Below are 21,318 nucleotides of genomic sequence, written 5' to 3'. Positions count from 1 at the left end.
TAACAGTTCACCCCCCCCCCCCCCGCCGTTGACAATTCACCAGCGTGCTCTTCCCCCCCGTCAGTTGTGTACACTCCGACGGGTAATAATGGATTTTGACAGAAATGTTATGATCCTGTCCGTCAAAATGACAGACAGCAAAAAAGTCTAGCGCAACCTCTGAGCAGTAGCCTACGTACAGCATGTTGCATTACAAAGATTGTTTTGAACACAACTTCAAAATAGCATTGTGATTGTATTACTGGATTAAACTGAAAGCACGGGAACATTAATAAACTACACAACAGCAAGTATGAATAACAATAATTAAGTTGTGACTTGAGTCTTGAACCCCATTCCCCCCCTACTGTAGATATGTTTATACTTTATATTATTTACTGTAAATATTTTATTTCGATTTGGATTTGATTATATCTATTGTTTATTCAACCTTTCAAATGTTTTAATACCTGAACACACTGCTGCTCCTGTAAAGCAAGAATTTCCAAATTTGGACTGCGGTCAAGCCAGCCTCCACTTCGGAAAACAGAGTCAAGCCAGCCCGCACGTTGTATTGCGTTGCGCGAATATCCTATGCATTACGGTAGAGGCCTGGAAAAACTGCCTTCAAAATAAAAGTTGCGGAGGTCGTGCCAGCACCACCGGCTGGCCCAAATCCAAATGGGCCGCCTTCACCCGGTCCACAGAAACTCGCTCGGCCTTACCACCCAGGTCGACCACAAGGTTTTTGTCCCCGTGCTCCAAAATACGGAAAGGTCCGTTGTAAGGAGGCCGCAGAGGACCCCTGTGCGCATCATGCCATATGAAAACGTGCTCGGCCGAGCGGAGATCCGCGGGAACCCGGGACACCTGAGTACCATGTTGGGCAGTGGGAATTGGAGCAAAAGTCTCAGCGGTGTCCTGCAGGCAAACGCCGACCAGGGAACCGACGTGTTAGGGAGGAAATCCCCTGGAACTCTCAACGGCTGACCGTAGACCATCTCAGCCATGGAACACTGCAGATCTTCTGCAGATCTCCCTTGGGCGCGGTCCGCAGGCCCAGCATCTCCCAAGGCAGCTTATCGTCCCAATTTCCGTCCTTCAGGCCAGCTCTGAACGCTGCCTTCATGGAGCGATGGAAACGTTCACAGACGCCGTTGAGGGTGATAAGCGGTTGTCCTGTGAAGCTTAACCCCCAGACCACACGCCACAGCGTTCCAGAGCTCAGACGTGAACTGCGAACCCCGGTCAGAGGAAATGTCCGACGGGGTGCCAAACCGACACACCCATGTTGCAATGAAAGCCCGGGCTATGTCAGCCGCCGACGTCGACACAAGAGGAACTGCCTCCGGCCAAGGAGGTAGGAAAAACCCTGAGAGAAGGGCAATGGACCCACGAGGTCGATGTTGACGTGGTCAAACCTCCTCTCCGGCACCATGAAACGTTCCAAAGGAGCGTTCGTGTGGCGATGCACCTTAGCGCGCTGACAAGCCACGCACTCACCAGCCCATGTCCTCACGTCCTTTTTCAGTCCCCGCCAGACGAACTTCGCGGCTACCAAGCGCACCGAAGGTTTACCGCCAGGGTGAGACAGGTCGTGCACCACCTCGAAAACGGAGCGCCTCCAACTGGCGGGAACGACCGGCCGCATCAGGCCTGTGGAGACGTCGCACAAGAGAGTAACGCCTGCATCACCAAAAACCACGTCCTCCAAGCGCAGCCCCAAGCTGTCCTCCTTCAGGGCCTGTACGCCGGGGTCCGTGACCTGGTCCGTTGCAATGCGGGTATAATCCAGGCCCAACTGGACGGCCTCGATGACTACCCTGGAGAGGCAATCTGCGACCAGGTTCGCCTCGCCAGCCATGTGTTTAATGTCTGTGGTGAACTCTGAGATGTAAGACAGCTGCCGCTGTTGATGTGCAGATCAAGGCTCAGCCACTTTTGACATGGCGAACGTGAGCGGTTTGTGGTCAACAAACGCCGTATATTCACGGCCTTCCAGCAAAAAAAAGCGGAAGTGCCGCACGGCCAGCCAGAGTCCCAGGAGCTCTCGGTCAAAGGCGCTGTACCTGCGTTACCTGGGTGTCAGCTGACGGCTTAAAAAGGCGAGCGGCTGCCAAGCGCCATCCACCCACTGCTCGTGCAGCGCACCAATGGCGTAGTCCGATGCGTCTGTGGTAATGGAGATGGGAGCCGTGGCTGATGGGTGCGCCAACAGAGCCGCCTGAGCCAACGCGGTCTTTACCTCCGTAAAAGCAGACTCAGCTTCCGCCGTCCAGTCGATCGCCTTGATGGGGGTTGTACCTTTCAAAGCCTCATACAGCGGCCGCATAATGTCGGCGGCCCGGGCAATGAAACGGTGGTCGGAAGTCACCATCCCCAGGAACTCACGGAGCGACCGAGCTGTGAGTGGGCGAGGAAACACCGCAACAGCCTCAACCTTCGCCGGCAGGGGTGCTGCACCGCCCTTGGTGACGCGGTGTCCGAGGAAGTCAATGTCAAAAACCCCGAACTGGCCCTTTGCAGGATTGATTATCAACCCCTGTTGACTGAGCCTCGTGAAAAGGGCTTGGAGGTGTGACAGGTGCTCTAATACCGAAGCGCTGGCGACGAGTATGTCGTCCAGGTAAACGAACACAAACGACAGGTGGGTTGTGTCAGGTCTGGAAATTCAGCCAACAGCCTGAGAAAAAATTCCGCACCCGACAGCGAGCCCGACAGCCCGTCGTACGCTGCCTTGCCAAGCGTACACACGAGGGAGGAAAACGTCAAGGCATCAACCAAGCGTTTATTTTTAACGTCCACCAGGAGTCCGTGAGCACATAAAAAGTCTGCCCCAGCCTCCCCCAAGCCTTCTTAAATGTTGAGGGGGCGCTGAGTGTCACAGCTAGCGCCTCTGCGCCGGGCTGCTGGGTAGCCAAGAAAAAACGGTCGGCCTCTTCAGCCAATGCACGGGGCTCCGTAATGGACGTGTTGGCTAGCACCGTCTGAACCCGGGAAGGCAATTGGCGCAGGAACATCTCCATGAACAAAACCTGAGGGTCTTCCCCCCCTAGCAGATTCAGCCTTTTCTCCATCAGCTGATATGGCTCGCTGTCCCCTGGGCCTTGAATGTCAAGAATCTGGCAGGCCCTCATCCTTAGCAGATAAGCTAAATGTCTTAAGGAGAAGGGCCTTAATCGCCTCATATTTGCCATGGTGTGGGGGGTCTGCGATAAAACCCACCAACCTGGATGACGTGGAGCTTCCCATCGCTGCTACCACATGGAAATATTTCAAATCCCTGTCACGGACTTGTCAGCAGGCAAAGTGTGCCTCCACGTGTGCGAACCACGCCGCGGCGGCATGCTCCCAAAACTCCGGCAGCTTTACAAAAACATCGCGTTCAGCCATGTTCATTGAATCTTTGGAAACTTTCAAGAAAATGTCAGGGTCACCAGGGAGTCTGGAGGGCAGCATATATATTCAAGCTGCAGTCCTTGACCCACGATTCAAGAGCTTGTCATTCCTCGGTGCAGAGAAACGGGACGATGCATACACAACGGTGTGGGATCTGGCTGAGAGTTTATCTTCAGCAGAAGAAGCTATTGCTCAGAGAGAGGACAGCAGCGGCGCAGAGGAAAGTGAGCCCACACCAAAGAGGCAAAGGGAAAAGCAGCAGGACATATCAATGCTGATGGCCTTTGATGAAGATCAACAGACGGAAGAAGAGAAAAATGAAATGAAGACATACTTGGAGGGCCGAACCAATGTTGACAAGGGACCACTGATTTGGTGGAAAATGAATGAGGAACGCTATCCCAAGCTTGCCAGAGCAGCTAAGCGCATCCACTCCATCCCTTCCACATCCACGCCATCGGAGCGCATATTTTCCAAAGCCGGCTTCATTGTGAGCAAGACACGGAGCTCACTTCTCCCGGACAACACAGACAAACTCGTGTTCTCGTCTCATAATATGAGAAGACTAAGATCGGAGGGAAACCCTGAAAGTCAGGTAGTGGCGTAGCCTAATATAACACCATAGTTTTGTAGTTTATAGTTTTCGTTCTTCGTTCGTTCAACTGAAGTGTTTAAGTTAATTTTTTGCGGTATATTTATAGTTTTTGTTTGCATTCCGACCTCAGGAAAAAACTGAAAGTTTTATTTTCATGTTGAGAATACTTCTCTGTAGGCCTGTTTACTTTTGCACTGATATTTAAATATTTAAGTTGGCTTGAGCCTATATTTATTTATTCGTTTGTTTATATAATTTATATTTATTTTACATGTTTAAAAGAAACGAAAAATATAGTTTAAATTTAGTTTTTTAACAGAAGACTGTTTTTTGTTTGCTTTATAAAGTTATTGTGTTGGTTTTAAAAGTTCATAAGTTGTGTGATGTTTTTATATGGTGTGTTGTGTTGAAATAAATTAACAAAATGTTAAGACAGTCGCCTTGTTGATTTTTCCAACACATTCAGAATCATAATTTAATTACTTGCCGGTTGCGCGAAAAAGGCGGTTTGTCTCTGCGTGCGCTTTCATTCGCGCCACTGGTCGATCAGTGGTCGACCAGTGGCCTTACCTGACGACCAGTGGTCGACCAGGAAAATCTTTGGTCGGGGGCAGCCCTAGTAATTTCCCTTGTTCTGTGAATGCAACAGAGGCAAGACACCAGACCAACCAGAGAGTTGAATGGAAATAAACATCTGTCTTATTGGCTGACAGGTACCTATCCTTTGAGCTTTGACAATGTTTAAAATAAACTGTCAGTCAGACTCAGAGTTTTTGAAGATGGACATAAGAAAACATTTTCTTAAAAAAACGACAATTCTCAAGTGGTGGCTCACACAACAACCCCAAAGCCACCACTTGAGCAAGGTAAACAAGGTATGTAAATGTCAGTAAACTTCCAAGTTATGCGAACATGTAAGCAAAGCATAAATTACAACTACGTTGACGTTACTTTGAATCGCGGGGGTAAGCTAAACCGTTTGCAAGTAGCTATAGTTAGCCAGATATATTAAATAAACACTTTGTCATACAATCTAAATGTAATGTTTTTTAGCGTTACCTGGTGATTTCAAAGAAAGCTCTCTGGGAAATGTTGACTTACTGTTCGACATGAAGGTAGAAACTACCTTACAGTACACAGTTGATCCGGAGTCCTGTCAGTTAAAGTGTTTCATAGTTAGCTTAGCTAAGCATCAACCTAGCACTGAAATATATGGATGTTATGTGACAGTATTTCTGAGAAAAAGTCAGCTGAAATGGTGGCATAGTTGCCACTGCTTTACGTGTCAACAGCATGTTTGAACGTATTTGCAGCAGTAAATGTGGCTGTTTGGCCACTGACGTTGCCATAACAACACCTGAATTTAAATGTGCAACCTCTTTTTGTGACAGATTTTTGCAAGAAATTATCATTCTTCTGAATGATATTCCTAATGACAGCTAGTTTCTATGTGTGAACATTATGAGATGGACAGCCACAGAGAATAAATGAAAAACAGTTATGAAATACTATATGACAAAACAAGAATAAGAACTCCGGATTGATGATATGACAAAACAAGAATACTATAGGACAAAACAAGAATACAGTTTAAGTGATTTGTAAAATATCCATACAGAAAAATCTGTTTACAGTTCTGTTTCATATGGGTGTTGAGAGATGTATCCATAGATGTCTTAATTTTGCTCTCAAAGTGCACCAGATTGATGCTTTTAACTTCAATATTTAAAAAAAAAAAATTCCCAGGTCCACATTGTTTACATGCTTATTTATACAATATGTGTGTTTATGCTAACATCATAAGACAAAAGTTGGTTCCGTGTTGTGTGTAGTGAGAACGCACTAGAGTGGGTGGGGCCTCCAAGCCAAAGCTCGCTTAGGGCCCCCAAAAGTCTAGGGCCGGCCCTGATCAGCTCCCATCTTCACAGCAATCTGACTATTACAACTATTATTATACTATTATGTTAAGAAATCTTAATTAAATATCTGCCATAACATAAGTAACCGGCTCAAAGTAACATTAGATTACGTAGCCTACAGTCCGTGGCACTGAGTGCAGAAGTCGATGTGTCCCATTATCATTCATCATATCACATCATAATGTATCATATATTTCCTTATCTGAGTCAGCTGAGCCGTATCTGGCCGTGCAACTCTGTGTCAGATACTGTATATGCAGAAGTATTATTTTAAGCAACACATTAAATTGACGAAACACACAAGTCAAATGTAATTAAAGTCAGATCTACTCATGTCTTAGTGATATCATAAACCTGTTAATTTACACATTCAAACACTTTTTCTTTTACCTGGATAAAGTGTTTAAGTCATGGATGTTTAAAGTTTAACTTCTTCATATGTCTAATATTATATTTGACTTTTCATTCAGGAAGTATGACGCTGCGCTGTCAGTACAGAACTGAAAGCCTTTCTCTCTGTTGTGAAACATTTATTTGTACCATGTGCAAATCATACTGAAAACACGGATATTAACAAGCTTACGTAAATATATTCACAATAACAATCATATACAGCCGCTTCAATGACACATAATTGAAGGCTATAGAGAGGTGCTTCCTTGTGTCTCAGTGTGTTTTAAATACATGTTTCCCCCTCACCTCACTGTGTGTGTGTGTGTGTGTGTGTGTGTGTGTGTGTGTGTGTGTGTGTGTGTGTGTGTGTGTGTGTGTGTGTGTGTGTGTGTGTGTGTGTGTGTGTGTGTGTGTGTGTGTGTGTGTGTGTGTGTGTGTGTGTGTGTGTGTGTGTGTGTGTGTGTGTGTGTGTGTGTGTGTGTGTGTGTGTGTGTGTGTGTGTGTGTGTGTGTGTGTGTGTGTGTGTGTGTGTGTGTGTGTGTGTGTGTGTGTGTGTGTGTGTGTGTGTGTCCAGGAGCTGCAGTACCAGCAGGGCTGCTCCTCTCAGTGTGTGTCAATACGATCCATCATTCAGCTTTACGTACAGGCTCTCTTCCTATCTCTTGGCTGGTTTTGAACAAAACAGGAAAAATACAAAATAAAATGTAAAAAAAATTGAATATGACATTAGAAATCAAATATTCAAGGAAAAATAACGATAACAATTATTGTATTTTCTTTGCGAAAAAAGATGAAAATCTAAGAAAATATATTTTCCGAGATTAAAGAGAAAATAATCCGGGGAAAAAAGTGGATATTCTTTGCGATTTAAGACGTAATTTAATGAAATAATATTTGGATACTGTCTGAAACTAAAGACACAAATTCAGACCAAAGACGTACATTTACGAGAATAAAGTAGCATAGCAGAAGAAAAAAACATACCAATTATATATAAACAGAAAACTTTTAAAATAAGTTTCATACAAATCGAGCACGGCCATATAACATTACCAGCCACAATACTGATGTTTCGAAGAGTCATGAAATAAGATGTTCTAAAAGAAACACTTTGTTATATACAGTTAGCTCTTCATCACGACCACCTTCAATCTACATTTACAACATACACTTTATTTACAAAGAAGTTAACAAATGCATTTCTCAAGACACTTAAGGACAATGCAAAATAAATATAAGGTAAGATGTGAAAATAGAACACGATTCCACGAAAACTGCCTCCACCGTACTGCAGGCTTGGATCGTATCAAAGAAACCTTTTATCCGTGTGGTCAGTGCCCGTTCCCGCCCTCTGACAGGATGCGGCTGGGCTCCGTGAACCTGGCCGTGGCGATGTAGAAGAGGGCGGGGCAGGGCACCAGGGCCAACAGCGGCAGGTCCTGCTCCAACTTGTCCAATCGGGAGATAGAGATGATGCCGTACGCGTGGAGCAGCCAATGGCTGAACAGCACCACCAGACGCTTCTTCTTGGCAATCAGGTTCTTAAAGGACTGCACACAAACACACACACATTAGGTTTGCATTCATCCTGAGTGCTTTTTTTTTTACTGTTTATAACAGAGATGTGCAGGAATGAGTCCTCAAACACGGAAGTGAGTTGGTCTTAAACTTCCCATTCCCTTGTCTCGAAGACAACATTTTTTAAATTAGTGTTTGGTTATATTCCCGAAATATCACTGTGTTTTATAAAAGACAACAATGTAGCTTTTTTTTGCCCACTGAGGTAATGACTTCTAGCAACACAGTGGTGCAGGAATGAGTTCTAAAAAAGGGAAATGAGTCTGCATTTGATCACTTCCAGCACACTTTTTGTTTTAAAGGCCTTAAATTAGGTCTGTGGTTTTGCACTTCCCCTCTTAAGCCCCGAGCCTGTTTTTCAGGTCTCAGGCTCGAAAATGACATTCCCAGAACAAATGACCATATCTTCCCTTCTAAAAGGCTTAAATTAATAATCTTTGTTCTCAAAGTAATGATAAACCTGTGAGTTGGATGTAGAAAAGTCAGAATCAATATAGATGTTTTTATTTTAAAGTAAATTCAGATTTAACACAGTAAAAAAATGTAAATGATTGTGTCCGCTCAAAAAAACATTACTTACATTACTTATAGTGAAAACCACCCTTCAATGATGGGATAGTAGACTAAAAGTTTTAAGAATCCAAACTATAACATATAATAAGTACCCTGTATCAAGATTGATGCAAAACAAGTGAAATTTGACCTTTTTAGAGATATTTAGCACAAAAAAAAAAACTTCTGGGGTCATTTGGGTGGATTTGACCTATCTCTGGCCACCCTTGGTCGATTTTGATGATTGACATCTCTTTTTAACCGTTAGAGCCAATGGAATCGAGGGGAGGTTCCACATATACACACACGTTACCAAATAAGGAGTGCGAGTGACGCGTGGCCAAAACCGAAAGCTGCCATAACTTTTAAATAAAAATGGAATTATGGATTATCAATAATTTTTTCAAAGTGACAGACACATTGCATTAACCTATGGATTAACCCTCAGCAGCATTTTTATTGTTTTAATGCCATTGAACGCGACTTTTGATCAGAATAACAGCTACGGTGAGACGATCTCCCATGAATGCTCCGTAAAGCTACGTGTTGTGATGTCTGAGTTTGCTTCCCCTGTTGCGAGTTCGGATCGCTCAGTGATGATACTATACCTATATAATCTGTGGAACCTCAGCTTTAATCGGATATCTTGTATGTGCAGTTACGATAAGTAATAAAGGTATCTTTACCTTGAGTTCTGTGCCAAGTGCGTTAGCATTTTCTCACTCAGGGGTCACTTAGATGCTTCTTATGAGACTTGTGTTTTGTTTTGGTAAAAATTGTTCATATCGTCAGTTAGCTGAGTCTCTTCCCGTTAATCTAGTATAACACATTAATAGGTTTTTAAATATTAAGAAGCCCCGAGACACAGTTTCGTGAAAAAAAACCCGCAGCCAAGTTAAGAGATTTTCACGTTTCGGTGTACAACAATAAAATACATATCAGAAACCCACACAGAGCAGTGAGTGTCGTTACCTGAATCTCAGAGGCGGACATGTACACAGCCAGCGTGACCAGGGACAGCACCAGTATGATGTAGGGGAAGGCGTAGTCTGAAACACACAAACTGTCACACACAGCTCAACACACACTACTGAGTATTTGTATTTCCCTTCAGTACTCACAGAGCAGCCCTCCGCCCACCGCCTGCAACACGGTGAGGATGGGGAAGAAGTAGAGAGCAGCATAGATGCTCTTGAAGCGATCCGATTTGCCCAGTCCACATGCTATCTTCTTCACCAGCAGAGGGCGCAGCAGCATCATCAGCACCAAGCAGAAGGCGTAGTAGATCAACACTATGGTGTAGCTGAGGACCAGAAACACACAATAAACTACAGGGTACATGACAGAAAGCAACAACACAGAGTTTCTATACAATTACTGTTAGGACATAAGTCAAATCAAAGTAAATAAATATCAGATTTTATTGCTAAAAGAAAGGAATTTGCTTTGAAAAAAAGGAAAATAAGAAGCTATGGTACCATGAAATATAAATAAACAGAAAAGTAAGTCAAACAAGGCTTAAAAATATATAGTTTATCAGCATTTCAAGTGGGAGAGATGTGCAGTTTTAAAAGAGATATCTGAATAGCTGAACTTAACACGAAATACAAATGGAGTTACATATCACAGTTTAAACTCTTGAATCTGACCGCAGAGGGGCCACAGAAACCAGAGCCCAGTCCGCTCTGATTGGTTAGCTGGCTGGTCCTGCTGCCAATCACGCATGATTTGTTGGTACACTAGCCAATAGAAGCGTGAGTGTTACTTTTTTACTAATTTAAAATGTCAATAATATATTTGAATGATATATATTTATCTCTTTCAAAATAGTTATAAATAACGAAAGAAATAGGAAAAACATCAAAATAACATCCGATTTCTACGTCAGTCCCATGAGCCCAGGCACAACATTCACACTCCAAAAAGAAGGTTTACATTTGTGATTTGTTATTTATTTTATTCACTCAACTGTTTCTATTCCTTTTTGCAAGACGTTTTTTAAGAGAGTTGAATACATAAAGATGTATACACTGATGTATTTACTTTTCCAAGAACCAAATGCAGTTCAAACTATTTGTGGGTGTATATTGTGTGTGTAGGATAACCCAGTGCAGTGATCACTCACAGCGGGTACACGGCCTCCTGGGTGCAGTGCAGGGTGTTGACGTAGTCGGGGCTGGGGTTGTACAGCATGGTGTACCAGTCGGACAGCATCTGGACCCTGCAGGAGTGGATGCGAACCTGCCCCACCGGCTCTGTCACTAGCAGAGTGACCACGGCCGACACGCTGGACTCCAACATGGCTGTGATGTGCTGCAGCAGCGCGCTGGAACTGGACCACACACAGTTATCATGGACGTCTGTTTCACTTCCTTATTGTATTCAAAATGAAATGGTGAACATGCGTTTCCTGTAGTTTATATCAAATACTGAATTAGCCTTTATGAAACCAGGTTTGCTGAAAACCTGCCTGCTTGCCTGAAGGTGAATTCAATGACTGATACAGTAAGTTGCTGTGTGTGCTGCTGATCTGGCTTTACACTAAACTCCTCTAATGTGTCAAACAATGACAAACCATAGCAAAGATTTAGTTTTTTAAACTAATAATACAGACGCATCTTTTATGAAGGAACGGTACTTCTCCACAGTTTGGCTTTGAATCACTTTAATGCACAAATGATGTGCACACACAAAGATGTGAAGTCTGATTCTGAAGCTAAATGGAGTAAGCCAGAAGTCCTACTGGTTTAGTTAATTACCATAAACTGGTAGTCTTATTTAGTGTCTTGTGAGACCTTCAGTCAGGCACAGGTACAGGTCACACTGTAAATGTGCACTCACATATTCAACTAACTTCTAATTCACGTTCACCTTTTTTCCCCAAGAATAGAAGGGTCAGGGCTCGAGCTTAAGGACGTCCCGTCGTCCCGAGGCCGAAAAAAATAGTGTCAGGGAGGATAAAAAATAATTTTGGGACGAATTTGGGACGAGAGTTAAAATAAAAATACCCTGCTAACTCTACTACAAACGGCGATGACAATGAAATCGACTGCACGTTGTGTGTAGCACACAATTATTAAACCTCCTTGTCAACATAAACACACACACACACACACACACACACACACACACACACACACACACACACACACACACACACACACACACACACACACACACACACACACACACACACACACACACACACACACACACACACACGCTGTGCCCATGTGCTGTCAGCCAGTGCCCGCGAATTCCTGGCCCACAAATTCGCGGGTCTATCTACAGTAGGCTATGTACTGAGTGTGTGTATTTCGCGGGTTGAGTGATGTAAAATGACAATGGTATCCCGTGGAGGAATTCTGAAATGTTTTACCGTTACATCACAAAAACGCACAGCAGAACCAGACCCTGGAGCGCCGGCCTCTTTATTTACTTACTCCACTTCATCCCCTATGGGTAATAAGGCTGAGATGAGAACCCTCCATCGTATTTAGTCCTTAGCAATATGCTGCGCCTCTCCCCATGTATGGATGGGTACCGAGCCCCGGTATTAAACGGGCTCCGCCCGGGCCGGAATTATTAAAGACAGTGGTAACGTTAAGCTCCGACGTTATCTAGGGTGACCAAACGTCCTCTTTTGCCCGGACATGTCCTCTTTTCACGCCCTGTCCGGGTCGTCCGGGGGGGGTTTATAAATTCATGAAAATGTCCGGGTTTCGCGGACCGTTTGCATGTACTTAAATTGACTGGCGCATTGCACAGAATACTACGGTACTCTGTTGCGTGTGTGACGTAATCCCTGAGTCTGAAGCTTTGTGGGCGGCTCTACAACTACGCTGACACACAAACAGAGGAAGGGGACAGAGCGGACCGCAGCTCAGATTCACAATGCCAAAGCGCAAATATACTTTTACAGATGAATTGCAGAAGAAATTCCAAATGTACCGACCCGGTCGGAACAAATGGGAGGCGGAGTGCACCGTGTGCAAAGCTTGCACATACGTGTGTGTGTCCAATAAAGGTGCAGGCGATCTTAAAGCGCACATGGACACAAACAAACATTGGAAAGCTGTGCAAGGTGAGAGTTTGTCGGCAAAGTTGACAGACTTCTTTGTTAGACCAGGCAAAACAGAGGATGCTGTAAATGCAGCGGAGGGTGCGTTTGCATTTCACACTGTGAAACATCACAACAGCTACAGATCTATGGATTGCACAAGTGCCTTGCTAAAAAAAGCATTTCCAGACTCTGACACTGCCAAAAAATTCAGTAGTGCACGCACTAAAACCGAAGCCATTGTCAATGGTGTTATAGCGCCCCACTCGATAGATGTCGCACATGAAGCACTCAAAGAAATCCAGTACTGTGGTGTTTCTACAGACGGGAGTAACCACGGAGCAGTGAAAATATTCCCAATCATAATCCAGTACTTTGACTGGAAGAGGGGTGGCATGCAAACAAAATTAATCGAGGTTAAAGACACACCAAATGAGACAGCAGAAACCATTGCACAATATCTCATTGAAACATTGGCAAAAAACAATTTGTCTGAAAAATGCATTGCATTTACTGGCGACAATTGCAACACAAACTTTGGAGGAATCCGACGTGATGAAGGGGGAAAGAATGTATTTGAAAATTTGAAGAGGTTGCTGCAGAAGAACACTCTGATCGGTGTGGGTTGCCCAGCACACATATTGAATAATTGTGTTCATCATGGGGCAGAAACAATAGATATTGACCTTGAGAATATCATGTTCAAAATCTAGCAGTACTTCCACATTTACACTCTGCGCACTGATTGCCTGAAGGAGTACTGTGATTTTGTTGACATTGAATACAGAAGGATGCTTTCTCACAGCAAGACAAGGTGGCTGTCATTGTTCCCAGGCATTGAGAGGATGATACAGATGTTTCCAGCCTTAAAGGCATTCTTTCTGTCTCAGCAAAAACCACCCATAGTGATCAAGAAGTTTTTTGAAAACGAATTCAGTGAGATCTACCTCTGGCACATGCACTCACTCATGTCTGCGTTCCACACCCACATTCAAGACATGGAAAAGGAGAAGAACTCCATTATGGCGGTAAAGAAAATAATGAACAGCATCCACACCATTCTTCTTGAACGCAAGAGCAACAACTTCATGTCCCTTAAAGTTAAGGGACTACTGGCACAAAAGCGTAGTGATGGACTTGGTAAGGAATATGACCAGTTCTGTGCTGATGTGCAAGGCCTGTACAGTACATGTCTGGAGAAGTGGATGACTCCCATGGAAGAGTTCTCCACATTCACGTGGATGGATCTGAGTGAGCCACAAGAGTGGAATGATGTGGAGGCCTGCATCAAGTTCCTAGTAGAGAAGGGGGTGGTAATTGGTGATGTCAAGTGTTTTGACCAGGTCACCAATCTGAAGAGATTCACAGAAAGGTTCAACCGTGATGAGGAGTTCAGTGGCCTGCAGGTGCACCAGAAGTGGACCAAATATTTTGAGAAGGCCAAAAGCATTGCATGTTACTCAGAACTACTGAAGATTGCACAGTTTGTCTTTGCACTTTCCTCTCACAATGCAAATGTTGAGAGGGTTTTCTCACTGATGCAGAGCCAGTGGACCAAGGAGAGGAACCAGCTGTCTGTTGAGTCACTGAAGGGGATTCTATTTGTGCAATACAATTTGAAAGACATGTCTTGCAAAGACTTTCATGCTTATTTGTTGAGCAACCGAAACCTGCTGGGAAAGATCAGCTCCACAGCTAAATATCGATGGGCAGACAAGGAGGATGAAGAAGAAAAGCAGGATGAAGAAGATTGAAGTATGCAGCTATGCAGAGAGAGAAAGCTATGTAGCTGTGGGAGAGAAACTTTTAACTTTTAATTTTAAATTGGGACCCTAGAAAACAGTTTGAAGCTAGAAATTTGTGAAAAGTTGTCGTTTCACTGTGGTTGTTTACAATGACAGGGCCTGGAATTGTGTTTACAAACATTTAAAGTAGGCTTATATTTGGTTCATGGTGCCTTAAAATGTGTTTGGTTTGATTTAGGTAATCAAATGTTATGTTATGTTCACTAATGGCAATTATGCAAATGTGAAATCCAAAACTGCATAGTGCACTTTTAAAATAATTAGATTAGTATCTTTGTGAGGTTACTGTTTTATTGTTTACATTGACAAGATACAAAGAGATTATTTGTTAAAGCTGGATTTTCTATTTTCTACTATTTCATATATTTTGTTATTTATTTTTTGTCTAGTAAGACTTGAAAAGAGAGCTATTATTTTGTTACAGGATGATGTTTAAGTTATTCTTGTGCATTTGAGATTTGTCAGAGATAATTCTAGGCATAATAAAGCATGTTGATTGTTGAGTAACCTTGGTTTGGTGTGTCTTTGGTTATAGAGAGATATTATTGTGTTATATACAGTAAAATAATATAAATAATAATTGTATATCCATACAGAGGAGGCATACTTTAAAACAATAAGGCATCTTTGAGTAAACGTTGAGTATCATTAAGTATCTCGAGGCTGGGGGCAGCATGTCCTCTTTTTTGGAAATCAAAATATGGTCACCCTAACGTTATCTGACTTTTTATCGGTAATGGAGACATTTAAAAAATATATGTCATATGTAGTATTGCTACATAAACATTATATCGCAGTTTTAGTTTATCCAACTCCGTTTCTAATATGCAATAAGACTACAACATGCGTCTATGATGTATTTTTTAGAGCTTTCCAATCCAGACGAGATCTCTCTCTCCCGTCTGTGTGCGAGGGGGCGGGGCAGTTTGTAAAGGTCTCCTGACTGTGTTACAGACTGTCCTCCTGGTTAGTGGTTACTCTGGGTTCTGTCTTCAGGACAGAGTGTTGGATTTTTTTTGTTAATTGGATGGGACTTGATTTGATTCAATATTATTAATTTTCTCGTTTGTGTATTTGTTTAAATATATTTGGCCTTTGTCATGTGATTGACTGATTTACTCAAATAAAAAGGTTGATGAATTATCATCTAATGATTTGTAGGATGTTTTATTTATGTTAAAGGTCACTTTGAATGATTTTAACAAATGATAAGTAGTAGAAAAACTAATATTTTAAATTCGGGACGGTCCACATTAATTTTGGGACGGCTTAGATTGTATTTCGGGACGGTTCCGGGAGGATGGTGAAAAAAGTTAGTCGAGAGCCCTGAGAAGGGTGCTGTACCCATCAATGCATCGATCCTCAGGGAAAAACCTTGTGTAACGAGTCGCTGCATAGCTCATTTGGTACAGCTGTGCCGTTCGAATCAGGCCTGGGGTCCCTCTATGCGTGCAATCCCATCTATGTCCCCTTCTCAAATCTATCTCTATAATAACGGTTAAACTGGCCCAAATATAATAATAATAATAATAATAATAATAATAATAACAACAACAACAACAAAGACACTGGCGGCCCAAAAATAGGTTTGAAAAAAGAGAAAATCTTCTATAATTCCATTCTATTTGACTATAGCTTTGCATCATGGTCCTAACAATAAGGTACATGTCACAATTATGACCAGCTTGCTGTACATGATCCGTGTGTGTGTGTGTGTGTGTGTGTGTGTGTGTGTGTGTGTGTGTGTGTGTGTGTGTGTGTGTGTGTGTGTGTGTGTGTGTGTGTGTGTGTGTGTGTGTGTGTGTGTGTGTGTGTGTGTGTGTGTGTGTGTGTGTGTGTGTGTGTGTGTGTGTGTGTGTGTGTGTGTGTGTGTTCACCTCTTCTTCCCAGAGTACCACTCGATGAAGAACCAGTGCAGCACTAGAGGCAACATGGCCATGAAGCCAAGGTAGAGCCAGTCGTAGAGCTCGGGGGCCTCGGTGCAGCGCTCACACACATTCTGGAGGTTAGTCCGCTCTCCACGGGGACACACCTGCAGGACACGCAGAGACGGCATGCTCAGAAACAACAGAAGCCCTGCAAGCCCCCAACAACATTCATGCATTTCACTGTGTTGTGTGCCTGTAGGTCAGGGTGTACAAACTGTTTCCACTGAGAGCCACATATAGAGAAACATACCAAAGGCTGGGCCCCTCCCCAGAGAGGAGGTATATTTAGACCCTCCAGAAAAACGTGGGCAAAAATCCTTGATTATGCGGGCTAAATTCCTTGATTATGCGGGCTAAAATCCATGATTATGCGATTAAACATGCGGGGTTTTAATGTGATTTTATGCGGTGAAATTGCGGGAAGTTGCGAAATATGCGGAAAGTTGCGAAATATGCGGGGAAAAAGAATAACAATTTTTTTAAATATTGGGCTTAAATATTGTCTTATTTATTCTCTCTCACACACAACCTGCCACTAACGTTAAACCCCTTTACTATTCAATTAAACACATTCAATGTTTATTTATTGTAAAAGCAATTGGGCTATTTTAATCTCACACACACACCACCCCCCCCCCCCACACACACACACACACACACACACACACACACTTCTCCGCCTCATTCTGTTTTCATTTACTCGTTCGTTATCTGACCAGCTTCAATCTTGTAGGCTACTCATTTCGTTTCTTGTAGCCCTCGAAAGGGTTTTGGAGGTTGATGCTCACCGTCGATTTTCTCTTATGCTCCAACCAATATACAGTCTATGGCTCCAACACACAGTTGCACGGGGTGCAGAATAGTTTCCCCCCACTTTTTGACCGGTCTTTAGTAGAAATGTTCGTCGGTAAATGAGATGGATTAAATGTTTTCATCTTGGTGTTTTCTCTATCGTGTGAGCTCCACACGTTCACTCTATACATTGTTGTTTACATTCTGTGATGCGCGAGCTGATGACGTCACGTCAAGACGAGTTAACTTTTTTTTTTCTTAACTTTGTGTGGAAAAATGCGGGGATTATGTGGCCTTTTGATAAATATGCGGCCTTTTAAAAATCTGCGCCATTTTGCTGATTATGCGGTCAATTCTGCGATCGCAGAATCGCGTTTTTCTGGAGGGTCTATATATTGCCTCATAAATTAAGATAGAAATGAGCTAAATCAATCATATGTAGGTAAATGATGCTTGATACTTGAACTGACTTTAAGAAACAAACAGCCTCCATCATAGCTCTCCTGAGGGTTTACTTTATTTTGTTACAAAAACTGTTGGCAGCTCATCCCTTAAAACAGAGGCCTCAGATTGATTATAATGAGGGGAAATATGAAGGGTCTATTTCAAGCTCACTATATAAATAAATTATTGGGCTTTTTTTATCAACTAAGATTGACTGACTTTATCTGAAACTACGCTTATCAACACATGAATACTACTGTGTAATATATGTTTACATATATATTCAAGAAGTACAATATAAGAAAAGCACAAGTTTCATGTTTGGGCCACATTCTATTATACTTGAAAAAATTTGCTGCAGGCCAATTAAAAATGGACGATAGGCCGCAGTTGGTCCCCGGGCCGTAGTTTGGGCACCCCTGCTCAAGATGAATTGTTAGCCTGCCATATAACCACAGTGTCCAGTTCCATTACAGCTGTGGGGCCTTTGTTGCATTTCATGTGACATAAAGCCTAAATTGAAAAGTAATAATAACAATAATTCTAGATTATTTTCATTTTTTGTGGCACTTTTCTTGTACTCAAATTTAAACATTTCATCCAAAGAGGTATTTTACTTTTGTTGATTGGAATGATAGGTGCATGTGCTTAGCAAAAAAATGACATCCTGCAGAGTGCCGCTGTATCTTATATGTATGCTATGTTTATTGGCTTATTGAACTAACAAATGAATTATATATATTTAGCTAGGTCTTAGAAATGGTGAGGTGCAAGTATGTGCAGTAACACAGCATTAACATTGATCTTAAAATGTTTTTAGATATATGTCCCTCTGTCTACAGTGAAGCACCTCATCTGAGCAGACGGGACAACAACCTGAAAGCTTCACCAACATTACAACAGCACCGGCTCTGGTGCGTTGCATTCATGAATGACAACCAATGTTACCCCCCATTACCCAGCAGCAGACACACTCTAATGGTCAGTACTCACACCACACTCCCCCTCCACCGACCCATTGATCAGCATCCTGCCACAGTACAGGCCCGGGCACGTGGAACTCATGGCCACAGCTGCAAGGAAACACAAACTGCCTTTAATACAACCGTTTCCCAGCACAATCCCTCTGGTAATGTGACATTCAGAGGTGGAAGAAGTACTCAGAGCTTGTACTTGAGTAAAAGTAGAAGTACCAGAGTGTGGGAATACTTTGTTACAGTAAAAGTCCTGCATTGTAAATGTTACTCAAATAAAAGTAGAAAAGTATTCTCATCAAAATATAGTGAAAGTAGCGACAGCAAAAGTAGTCATTGTGCAGATTGGTCCATTTCAGAATAATATATATGATACGTTTTATAATGATTGATCATTAAAGTGTTCTCAAAGCTGGTAAAGGTGCAGCTAGTTTGAATGACTTTGTATACTGCAGGGTAGCTTGTGAATTTACTCCAGGTGGAACTAAAGTCTGATTTAACACTTGATTATATTTCACATCATTCATCCACATCTGTAAAGTAACTAAAGTACTTCACTAAATACATGTAGTGGAGGAAAAGTACAACGTAGCATAAATGGAAATACTCAAAATTGTACTTATGCACAGTACTTCAATAAATGTACTTAGTTACTTTACTCCACTGGTTACGTTACGGTTTCAAACCTAGTTCCAAGATAACTGTGTTAATGTAGGTGTTTAAACTGCCATGCACTTATTTATCGGTTCATTTGAATGAAGAGCTCTCATACATCTGGTGTCTGTGCAGTGTTTTTAGCCAGCATAGCTCACAGCTAGCTTAGCTAAAGGTAGTAAAACCACACTATGACGGTACGGTCAAGCTAACCTAACAAGCTAACTGTCATCAGATGAAATGGGGAAATAAACCCAAATTTAACTTACACATTGTCTCGCCGAAAATGAGTCAAAAACTGGTTTTCCGTCTCAGTGCTGTCTTATTTTCATTTAGTTGATACCCAAACCGGAAGAGGACGGAAACATCTTCTTCTTCTTTGGTGTTTTGCCTGGGTATGATGCTTTGCTGCCCCTCCTCTGGGACAAGTCCATTACTGCACCAGAGAGGCGAAGTCCGTCCCCTTCCGGGAGCCTCCATGGGACCCCAGAAGCGGAAAATTATACATTGAATTCAATGGAGAGAGAAAACGTATCTTTTGATCCCGTTTGAATTGTGCCACGAATGACACATATGATGTTTGTCAATTTAAAAGAACATTTTGCAAGTCAAAAAAATTAAAATGTGTTGTAAAACTGTGAAGTAACACATTTTTTTGTGTTAAGCCGCTCAGTGAACTACATGTCTCTGGTCCCGCACAATACGCGTCACCAACACAAAGATGACCGTCACGTTGGCACATTTCACCTCATTCTTTCAGAATGAGAATAAAAGTATAAAACGAGGTGAAAATTACTACAAGTCTGGGCACGTTGAGAGCTGTACATACACGAAAGGGGAGTTAGTCGGTTCTGTAAGAGCCAGCATGCGGAACCGGCTTTACAAGGTTTCGGTGAGTAATATGAGTGCAATGTTTAAGGTTAATGTCAGTCAATAAGGAGGAGAATGAAAAAGAAGATGATGAACCACAGACCCGGCATATAATGACTGCAGTGTGCAGGGCTTTGTTAATTTATGTTACTGTTATCAATAGCATTAGTTGACTGAGAAAACCGTCAAGAAAAAAAGTTTAGCGATGTTACGAGTCGACTAGTATAATATGCCCACGGCTGTGATTGACAACCTGGACAGCCAGTCAGAAGCTAGAATGCCAACCTAGAGAGCCAATCAGAACCTAGAACGGGTGTACTGTATACGGGTGTGTATGCTGTGGATAACATTAGTGTTCACAAGAACAAGGTACACTCCCGTGTTTTGTTTTAGTTGCTCTTCAGATTGAAGCGGCCAGTTTTATATCGACTATATGTGTGATCTCCTTTTTACATCTCGTTGTGTCATTTGAGTTTATTTGCTGTGTGTAGATTCAAGGATTTTGGTTATCTTGTCAATTTGTTTGGTTATCTAAGCACAGCTGTGTGTGACTCCCTCTGGTACACTGGTATGTTTTCCTAATGTAAAGAGCATTGATTAATTCATAAACTACACACTGAGTCTAGATCCTGACCAAATCCTTTTTTGTTGATCAAATGTTTTTCAAAAATGTAATACACATTTAAAAAAATATAATGTACAATCACAACCAATACAACACAAATTACAAAAAAATTCAGAAAAAACAAACAACAACAATCAGACAAGAGGACAAAACTATGGAAAAATAAACCCTCTCACCCCCAGATCTGGACCATCCTTATATTGCTCATTCAATCCATTATAGCATGTTAACAAACATGGTACTTACTTTATTTGTACAGATCTACATGGGAGAGGATGGCGTGATGCAGAGCGCTGTCTGTGGTTGTGCACGGGGGAAATGCCACGCTGCAGCATTGGCAATATTTGCCATGTGGCAGATCAGCTCCACAGAAGTTGAGTGCCAGTGGAGGAAGCCTGGCACTTCAAAAGTAGTCCAGCCGGTGTCTCAACTCTACCAACAGCAAGAGGAGACATACAACCCACTGGCCAGAGACATCGCCACTGAGGAAGTAGACTTGTTCAGGTCTGCACCTAGGGGCGCAGCGTGGCATGGCATGGCTTTTGTCACCTGAGCCAGAGCTGCAGCCTCAACATCAGGCCATTTTCAACGTGCCGGAGCTGGTGAAGGAGCGTGGGGGTCGGGGGCTTGAGGCAATTCTTGCCTCAATGCGACTGAGCAGAGACCAGCAAGCTGCCATCCAGACAGCCACCGTAGGACAGCGGACAAATCGTCAGTGGCAGTTACACAGGCAGGGCAGGTTGACAGCCAG

At 42.8% G+C, this 21,318-nt stretch overlaps 1 protein-coding gene across 1 annotated transcript; it reads right to left on the bottom strand.

Annotated features, from left to right (window-relative positions):
• Positions 1-6,409: 6,409 nt before the first annotated feature.
• jkamp (jnk1/mapk8 associated membrane protein) lies at positions 6,410-19,477 on the bottom strand. Its single transcript, XM_079692547.1, has 7 exons — positions 19,342-19,477; positions 18,438-18,517; positions 16,158-16,312; positions 10,541-10,747; positions 9,537-9,718; positions 9,388-9,464; positions 6,410-7,835 (listed from the first exon to the last, which is right to left on the bottom strand). The coding sequence occupies exons 1-7, from the start codon at positions 19,343-19,345 to the stop codon at positions 7,617-7,619; spliced, it is 924 nt and encodes a 307-aa protein (XP_079548673.1). The 5' UTR covers positions 19,346-19,477; the 3' UTR covers positions 6,410-7,616.
• Positions 19,478-21,318: the final 1,841 nt, after the last annotated feature.

This window comes from Notothenia rossii (assembly GCF_949606895.1).
Source record: "Notothenia rossii genome assembly, chromosome: 7".
Lineage (NCBI taxonomy): Eukaryota > Metazoa > Chordata > Actinopteri > Perciformes > Nototheniidae > Notothenia > Notothenia rossii.
The sequence above is the reverse complement of the archived record's forward strand: the minus strand, read 5'-3'. Positions and strand labels throughout refer to the sequence as shown.

Coding starts and splice junctions, on each gene's coding strand:
- jkamp (XM_079692547.1), bottom strand. Junction 9,719..10,540: donor CAGGAGGCCGTGTACCCGCT/GTGAGTGATCAC, acceptor TCTGGTCCTCAG/CTACACCATAGTGTTGATCT. Junction 9,465..9,536: donor GGTGGGCGGAGGGCTGCTCT/GTGAGTACTGAA, acceptor TGTGTGTTTCAG/ACTACGCCTTCCCCTACATC.